This window comes from Macrobrachium nipponense, chromosome 40 (genome assembly GCF_015104395.2).
Source record: "Macrobrachium nipponense isolate FS-2020 chromosome 40, ASM1510439v2, whole genome shotgun sequence".
NCBI lineage: Eukaryota > Metazoa > Arthropoda > Malacostraca > Decapoda > Palaemonidae > Macrobrachium > Macrobrachium nipponense.
The window spans coordinates 3200162-3210161 of record NC_061101.1 but is presented as its reverse complement, the minus strand read 5'-3'; the positions used below and the strand labels follow the sequence as shown (position 1 = coordinate 3210161).

The window sequence follows — 10000 nt, the reverse complement described above, 5'->3', positions numbered from 1 at the left end:
TCTGAAATCAAGGCTAGTTATTTTAAGCCTTTTTTTCAGAATGAACTTGAATAATGTTTTTTGTAAAAAAGCTGCTCTAAGAAAAGTGGACCCACATCGGTAAATTGAGGGACAAGTCAGATATAAACAGAAAAATACAACATAGGCCTACAATGAGCCTATGCGTCATCACTCTCATGTATATATTATAATATGTAGTATAATGCCCGTCAGCGCCAAATGGAGACATCCAAGTTTAGTAATTACACCTATTTTACGACATAATCAGTTGCAATTTCCCCTTTTTTTAGTTGATTCTTGCATTTTTATTAAAGAAAACATTAATATTAAAATATTCAGCAAATGTTGTAGTGTTGTAGCTATGAAGGGTCTCCCGTGTTCCCCCAAGGCATCCAAACTTCCGATTGCTATCACTTCATTGTTCGATTTGTACTACTTCTAGCGTGATACTCAACCTCGTCTCCCAACTGCCCCTTCACAGCACGCAGGCTTGCGATAATCATACAGAAGAAATTACAACTGGAATGGCTGGATTTGGAATGCTCTGTTGGCGCTCATGTGTATGCCAGTTCATTCTGCGAGGACTGGGGTATATGACTGGATTTGGAATGCTCTCTTGGCATTCCTGTGTATTCCAGTCTCTTGCAGGGATTCACGAATTGCCGAGTTGGAAGTGCTCGGTTGGCAACCCTGATTATATAAGGATTCTCTAGTCTTGAGTCTCGATATAAAGTTACGCATTAATTTTACTAGTTACAGTTGCTTAAAGGAATAGCTCACCATCAAAATACTAATCACTCATTAAAAAAATAACGGGATAAACTCTTTCCAAAATCATCGACCAGGAAAAACGTATTAAGTACCGAACTTACACCACAAAAGGTTACCAATATGTACACAGCTAAACTTCCCGTATAATATCGAATTAAAAAACTTTAATTTAGGAACTTGAAAGATAGAAAAAGAATACAATTAAGGAAAAATAGGTGTCGATAGAAAACTGGGAAAGGCCATATTTAGTCAAGAGAAATGCAAAATAGTGTTTTTTTTTTTTTTCATTTTCATTAGTTTATGGTTTCTTGGATCACACGTAAATGCTTTGAACGTCACTGATGATTGATAATATTCCGCAATAATACACAGGCACTAGGAAATGATCAACGATACCCAGGACGAAACAACAGTCCATACAAATCCCTGTACAGGAAACATACGTGGTATACATACACCCCGTAAAACAGACTAACGCTATATATACATATAATACTGTTATAATAACATCTTCCTGTGGCAAAAAAAGAAAAAAACTCACGCAAGAATATACAAAACACTTGTCTTTTTTTTAAACTGTAAAAAGAAAACGATATAAAACTACGTTTCTTAAAAAAAGAAAGAAAGAAGAAGAAAAAAAAAAAACAGCTGACACCCCAGACAAAGTTCTCTGACGGGGGTGGGGGGAGGGTCGTCCTTAGAACTTGAATTTGCTGGTAGACTGTGGCGACGGGGTGATGTCCTTCTTCTCCCAGTTGGGCATGGAGAAGACCCTCATGAGTTTGCCCTTCGGCAGCATCTTCCCGCTGGTGGAGAGGATGGGTAGCTTGTCTTTGCAGTTTCTGGGGTCCAGCAGGTTTCGAGTTTTCTTGCCTGTGGGTTGGGGGAAGAAGAAGAAGAAGAAGAAGGTATAGTATTCGTAAGCAAAGAGCTCCCAGAGAGTTTTGTTGAATGAGGCAAATTGGGGACTTAATAACCCCCTAAGGTTGTTTAATTTTGCAGTTACTAATAAAATAACTTATGAACCCCCTAAGGTGGTTTAATTTTGCAGTTACTAATAAAATAACTTATGAACCCCCTAAGGTGGTTTAATTTTGCAGTTACTAATAAAATAACAGCTTTTGAAACCCACTAAGGTGGTTTAATTCCCCTAAGGTGGTTTAATTTTGTAGTTACTAATAGAATAACAACTTTTGAACCCCCTAAGGTGGTTTAATTTTGCAGTTACTAATAGAATAACAACTTATGAACCCCTAAGGTGGTTTAATTTTGCATTTACTAATAGAATAACAACTTATGAACCCCCTAAGGTGGTTTAATTATGCAGTTACTAATAGAATAACAACTTATGAACCCCTAATGGTGTTTAATTTTGCATTTACTAATAGAATAAACACTTATGAACCCCCTAAGGTGGTTTAATTTGCAGTTACTAATAGAATAACAACTTATGAACCCCCTAAGGTGGTTTAATTTTGCAGTTACTAATAGAATAACAGCTTATGAACCCCCTAAGGTGGTTTAATTTTGCAGTTACTAATAGAATAACAACTTATGAACCCCCTAAGGTGGTTTAATTTTGCAGTTACTAATAGAATAACAGCTTATGAACCCCCTAAGGTGGTTTTGTTTTGCGGTGAATCATAGAACACCGAGACGAATATTTTCTCGTCAGCTTGTATAACTTTAAGAGCTGGACAAGTATTTACTTGAAGAATCCTCAGATACTATATAGCAACACGGTTACTGTGTGAAAATAAAGTGAAATTAAGTTACACTCTTTAAGAGAACTTTCCCCCCTCGGTTTTGAGGGATCTCGCATGAAAAGAATACCAAAATAGCTGCATTCATGCGAAATCGTGTCAAAATGTTTTAAAACTAGAATGAAAAGTCGAAGACAGTAACGGATGGGCTTGCTCAGTGACCAAGAACCCAGAGATGTAAACAAAGAGTGAAGGATAAACAGAAAATGGTAAGTCAAGGATAAAGAGAAAATGGGATTCGGGGATAGACCGAAAATGGGGAGTCAGGGATAGAGAGAAATGGGGAGTCAGGGATAGAGAGAAAATGGGAAGTCAAGGATAAAGAGAAAATGGGGAGTCAGGAATAAAGAGAAAATGGGGAGTCAGGGATAAAGAGAAAATAGGGAGTCAAGGATAGACAGAAAATGGGAAGTCAAGGATAAACAGACAATGGGAAGTCAAGGATAAAGAGAAAATGGGGAGTCAGGGATAGACAGAAAATGGGGAGTCAGGATAGACAGAAAATGGGGAATCAAGGATAGACAGACAATGAGAAGTCAAGGATAAATAGAAAATAGAAAATGGGAGATGGATAGAAAATGGGAGATAAATAGAAAATGGGACACCACTTACCGACGACATCAGCCGGAGGCGTTCTGGGCTGTCCACTGAGCAGAAAACTGTCACGAACGTTGTCAGGCAAAATGGAAAGAACTTTGGCTCGGATTTGAGTGGCGACACTCGGCACATATCTCGTCTGCAAGGGAAAACGACAAGTTAATATTAAGGGATTTGGCGCTAAAGGGACTTCTTTTTTAAGTAGGAAATTACAACGGCTTTTAAGTCGTTTTTCAACTAGAGAATTTATAATAGGTCTGGTATATAAAGTAATAATATGTACTTTAATTTGATTGATGGAACAATTTTGAGTATTTGGCCATTATCTGGTTCGAAAAAAGGGACGGAATTTTTTTTGGACGGACATTAAAGTAATAGAATTTTCTTAAGCAAATAAATGAATAAATAAATAAAAGATAAAATAAAATAAAATAAAAAAACCTACGTTTCGTTGAGATTCGTAATAAGCAAAAATAAAAATATTGTTATAACACTTCGAATGGAAGAGAGAGAGAGAGAGAGAGAGAGAGAGCTTTAGAACCAGCAAAAAATTCAGCACAACATGTGAAATGGTGGAGCCAGAGAGAGAGAGAGAGAGAGAGAGAGAGAGAGAGAGAGAGAGAGACCCCGTCATCCCCTCCCCCTCCCTTCCCAGCATCAATCGAGACCTCCATCATCAGAAGCTGGCCATTTCATTTCCCCTTGCCAAATGGGAGGTCTTCCGGGAGAATTATCTCCCAAACGAGACGCACCTTAGGATCTTCCCCGGCGACGGCGTCTACCATATCGTCGACGACCTCCTTGATTTTCTCCGAGGGCTTGGCCCTGTTCAAGTGGTTGCTGATGGTGTTCTTGAAGTCCTTGATGTACTCGTCGCCGTAGGAGTTCCTCACGTCCTCCGAGCACTCCTGCCAGTACTTGTCTAGTGCGCGGTGGACTGTGTCCTCGGCGCTGATGGGAGTCCTGTGTCGAGAGAAGGAGAAGATAAGAAGAAGAAGATTTAGATATGGGGCCGTGACGTCATCATGGTTCAATTTAGAGGGTGTCCTGAAGAGGCGGCAGGCCCTAATATAGAAGGGCAGTAGCCGTATTTGGTCTTTATCTTGATAAGCGTGGAGAGAGAGAGAGAGAGAGAGAGAGAGAGAGAGAGAGAGAGAGAGTTGTAGTAAGGACATACAGCATTAGTTGATTTGGGCCATATTTTGCAAGGAACCACTGGAGGCATTCAGAGAGAGAGAGAGAGAGAGAGAGAGAGAGAGAGAGAGAGAGAGAGAGAGAGAGAGATTCAGTATAATTTTTTACAGTTTAAGGTTCCTGCATCGTCTTTCATTCATTATAGTATTCTCGAAAAATTTCTTCACGTATTCTGCATTATGATTAATAATAATAATAATAATAATAATAATAATAATAATAATAATAATAATAATAATAATAACAACAACAACAATAATAATAATAATAATAATAACAAGTAGTAATAATATAGTAATATTATTATCATTATTATTATTATTATTATTATTATTATTATATTATTATTAGAGTGGAAGAATTAATCGAATTTATCCTATGAAGGATTTTCTCAATATTCCTGATTATTCTTTTTTTCCAGGCTCAGTTTGACACTGTGAATATATAGGTCAGTTACTCAATAGTTTCCCCACCGAGCCTAGAAAACTGGCAATGCGGAAATTGAGAACATTCTTCATTAGGATAAATTCGATTAATTCCGCCATTCTCGTTAATAATTAGACATGTATCCGAGAGGGTCTGCTCCCTGCTTATATTATTATTATTATTTCTTATGTATTATTATTATTATTATTATTATTATTATTATTTGGTTATTATTATTATTATGTATTATTTATTAAATTTAAACGATTAATAATAATAATAAATAAGATAAATAATAATAATAATAATAATAATAAAATAATTCTAATAATAATAATCTTTAGGTAACCACTTTCACAAAAGCATTGGTTGGCAATTGTTATAAAGAAAATGTGCCAAATTACCAAAAAAAAAAACAGTTATAAATTCACTGAAATCTTTGCAAAAAAGGAAAAGGACACCTTCCGTATATACACCATTACCAAACAAACGTTTTATCTTGAAAATAAATTACGCCAAAATTTATATATTTATATATTATATTCTAATATATATAATATATATATATATATATATATATATATATAATATTATATATATATATATATATAGATATATATATATATAATATATACTATATATTATGACAAAATAAAAAAAAAAACATTATAATTCACTGAATCTTCATAAAAGGACATCTTTCGTACACATTACCAAACAAACGCTTATCTTAATAAATACGCTGAATTTATACATAGTATAATTACCTGTATAAAGTTGGCTCCACCGTATGGACGGTAATTCCCCATTTCTGCATTTCCAGCCGGAGGCCGTCGGCGAAGGAAACCGTCGCGTGCTTGCTCATGCTGTAGGCGGTGAATCCTGGGAACGTGTATCGACCTGGAGAAGGAGGAGTGAGGAAAAAAGGTTTTAGTTGTTTATTAAGAATAAATGGGTATAATTGAATACATTAAAGAGCAATTTCGATTGGTAGATTATGAGTAATGAGTGAAGGTAATGAGAAAAAGAGATGAATTAATAAAAATAGAGGCAAGGAATAGATAAGAATGGATAGAGATGTGAGTACGTTGATGGTGTTTTTTTTTAAATAGTTGTTTGTATGAGTACAACGTTTTATTGTATTTTTACGGCGTCAAAATGTTTATATGAGACTTAATCAAGGGAAATATGAAAGGATTTCATCGGTATTATTATTATTATTATTATTACTATTATTATTATTATTATTATTATTATTATTATTATTATTATTATTATTATTATTATTATTATTATTATTATTATTATTATTATTATTATTATTATTATTATCTTAATTTCACTTGTTTTAAAACACCAAAAAGTCAGTTTATCTACCTTGGCATTTAGCATTTCGAAGATAAACAAAAAACAATATGTTTTTATCTTCAAAATGCAAAATACAAAAGTATACCAGTAAAGTTTTAGTTTTTTAAAATCAAGTGGAATTTTTTTTTTACGTTTTCAATATCTTTACGTTAAAACAATATGTTTTATCTTCAAAACGCAAAATACAAAAGTATACCAGTCAAGTTTTTAGTATTTTAAAATCAAGTGAAAATAAACAAAAATAATTGTTCACAATTTAAAAAAAATATTTTACTTTTTCCATTTTTTTTCTTTTCTTTTTTTACGTTTCAAATGGCTGGGTATCATTATCTGTTATTCGGGCAATCCCACCGAGAACCCACTGGCTCAATTCTACACCACTGCTAATGTCTTATCCCTTTAGCGCGTTCACTGTCACCTTACGTAACAAGACGCATCATTTTGTCATTTTTAACACAAGGGCCCCTTTTATGTAAGAACTTCGCTATAAGAGTGACTCAGCTTTTTGTATTTTCGCTTACTCGGGCAGTAAGCCTGCAAACTACTTTTTGTTGTTGTTGTTGTTGTTATTTTGGGGGGAGGATAGGAAAGCCCACAACCCCGCCCCCACACCCGAAAAAAAGTCTGTAAAAGGGGTTTTGCTTTGAGTTACAGATACAGGAATTTTAGGATAGGATATTTATGATTTATTTATTAGAATGAAAATTAAAGAAACAAATAATGTGCATGTTAAACAGTACAGAAAAATTATTTCTAATCAAATATACCGTATTCATTTTAATTTTCGTTGGTGAAACAACGCTCTATTAGACCGTAGATTTTAGCACGTGTCGCGATTAAGCTGCAGGCCGGATCACGCCTTGTTTTTTATTTCGATAATATCGAGGAAAGCGAGACATGCAGATAATTGGGTATATTCAAATGCTTGATAAAAAAGATAATAGATGTAAGAATAAGGAAGTTTATTTAACTTTTCTAAAATTTTTTTTGCTAAAAAAAAGTCCAGATAAAATTTCGGATACCCAGATGCCCGATAGATAAAATGGGTAGGAGAAGAAAAAAGCAACCTGGTAATTGGTAAATAATTGAAGAGACAAGAGTTATAAATAAGGAAGTAATGAAAACATATCCAGATTATTGTTAGTACGTTTAAAGGCTTGATGACTACGAGAGTGAGAAGATATCCAGACAATCCGTCAGATACCCAAATGTTGGATGAATAGGGAGAAAAGAAACAATTGGATAGTTATGAGAAAGGAGGAGATAAGAAATTCAGGCGATTATCCAGATATATGGATAATTGTTGATAAATGAGGGAATAAAGGAAAAAACGCGTTTGAATAATTATTCAGAATTTTAAATGCATGATAGATAAGGAATAAAAGATAAAATCCAAATGGACATTTCCTAACATAGAACATAATATAAAACTGACAAAATTGATGTTAAGCGGAAGAAACTGTTGATCCAGACAGACAACACGAATCGAATAAGCAAATATTTGTATACTAAACAGACGAAGAATTAAAATCAAGTCAAATTTACATAACTGCATATCCAGCTGAAGGGAAGAAGGATAAACAATATATATATATATATATATATATATATATATATATATATATATATATATATATATATATATATATATATACTCTTCATTCAGTCACATGACGTTGCAAAACGCTGTTCAGGAATGTCACAGTCACCAAGATAACCTTTTCTGGACTTAGGGACAACGAATTTTTTTTGTATTTTCATTGTCATTCTTCTATCATTGTCCTTTTCATCTCTTAATATTTTTTTGTTAATTTTCTTCCCTCGCCCTGCTATCAAGGTTACCTGGAGGTCGCTGTTAATTTGATATTTAGCTTCGTTGACGGAGGGTTTATTTGTGCTATGTTAGTATCCACTGGTCTTTGCCAACAAAATATTACGATTTATTCTGCGTCTTGCCATTTATTTATTCAGTTTTTTTAAGTATTTATTCTGCAATGTTCGTCATTCTCTTCTCCGCCTTTTTCTAACATTGGTCTTATTAATATTGATACTTTGTAATGGTAATATTGATATTATTAATGATATTTGTTATGAGGATTTATTGAAAAAATTTTATTTTGAAAGTACTGGCTTTCTTATCTTTGCATACGCACAAATAAATAACCAATGTAAATATATATATATATATATATATATATATATATATAATATATATATTTATATATATATATATATTTATATACATATATATCTATATGGATAAAATGTATGTTCGTACGTTTATTTATAATCAACTGTCCATAAGTCTGAAGCAGCGTAATTCACTGAAGAACATGACCACTTTTCAAAAAACACAAAAAATATTAATATAAAAATCTCGCGAGGAAAAGACATCTGGAAAGTAATCCCGTTCACTAAAATGAAAACCAAAATCGTTTTTGTAAAGACTCCCCTTCTTCTTTTTACTTTTTTTGAATTCGAGTTTGTCCACGTCCGTTGGTCAATACCCTTGTTCGTTCCTTCTCTCTCTCTCTCTCTCTCTCTCTCTTCTCGACGTCTTCGTCTTCTTCTTCTTCTTCTTTTCTCAAGGATATCTCTCAGCCGGGGTTATTTGACCTTACAAGACGTCGGCACTGCAAGTCATTCCGCCCTTAAGGACGTTCAAGACCTACCAACGGAAAGTTTAACAAAGTTTAACATTGGTGGGAAACTATTTGCTCTTGATTTCGTATATAGTACTAATAATAGACTATTGAAAATCGGGGAATATCCCTTCATTAATACGAAGGCAATAGCAACAACTCAGGAATCTGAGCTGAAGAATGTAAACAAACAACTTCCATAATACGCCTCTGAAGGTAACAGGTGGCTTAGTAAACTACATAGCGTGTACCCCGGTAGCCCCCTTGTCTTGCCCCGCAGGAGGGTATAGTAGCTTCGGTGCACCTCGCGCGCGGTGCACTGTAGGCATTACGTAAGGTTCTTAGCGGCGTCCCTTCCTTAGGACCCTAGATGCAACCCCTATCGTTCCTTTTACTGTACGTCCGTTCACATTCTCTATCGTTGTTTTATAGTGCAACTGCTTTGAGGTTTTCACAAACTATTGGCCTTTCAGCGCTTGAACGACATCTTAGGTCCCAGTGCTTGGCCTTTGGCTTAAATTTGATATTCCAGTCCACAGGTAGTGTGGTATGTCGTCGAACAGATGTACCAAATCAGATACGCAGACGAACAGGCATACCAGACGCATTGTGAATACGTATCCAGATTGATTGATGGCAAGTTATATAAAACGTACGAACACAGAATAATGATGACTCCGAGGGAATATCGACGAAGAACAGCATCCACTGATGGATTATGTTCCCGGGGTTATTTTCGAGAACACAATAGCCAAGCTCTCTGAAGATTATAACGATGATCCTGTGAGTCCTTTCGTAGACGCTGGGGGCTCTAAAATCCTTCAAAACGATCGTGATAAGGTTCAAAGGACCTAACCTAACGTAACCTTTTTTTCTGGTCGTTGGTCGTAAACAGCTTGAGACGCAAATCTGCGAAGTAACGACGTAAGAGAGAGAGAGAGAGAGAGAGAGAGAGAGAGAGAATGGGGGGTAACGTAACGTAACATTTTCTTCGGACGTTGGTCTTAAACAGATTAATGTCGCAAAACTACGAAGTAGCGACGTAAGAAGAGAGAGAGAGAGAGAGAGAGAGAGAGAGAGAGAGAGAGAGAGAGAGAGAAACGTTTACGTAACGTAACCTTTTCTTTGGACTTCGGTCGTAAACAGTTTAAAGTCGCAAAACTACGAAGTTATGACGCCCCCATCAGTAAGGACAGACGTACGTAAGACGGGCACCTGTTTACGCCGGGCAAACACGAC

General features: G+C 35.1%; 1 protein-coding gene across 1 annotated transcript in view; it reads right to left on the bottom strand.

Moving 5' to 3' along the window:
• LOC135211879 (short-chain dehydrogenase/reductase family 9C member 7-like) overlaps window positions 1-10000 on the bottom strand; it is a 34990-nt gene that overhangs the window by 371 nt on the left and 24619 nt on the right. The window contains exons 5-8 of the mRNA XM_064245097.1: window positions 5519-5651; window positions 3884-4094; window positions 3147-3270; window positions 1-1644 (exon numbers count right to left, since the gene is read on the bottom strand). The exon at window positions 1-1644 is cut by the window's left edge and continues 371 nt beyond it. Coding sequence (XP_064101167.1) covers window positions 1469-1644; window positions 3147-3270; window positions 3884-4094; window positions 5519-5651 — 644 coding nt within the window. The 3' untranslated portion in view covers window positions 1-1468. The remainder of the gene's footprint in view (window positions 1645-3146; window positions 3271-3883; window positions 4095-5518; window positions 5652-10000) is intronic.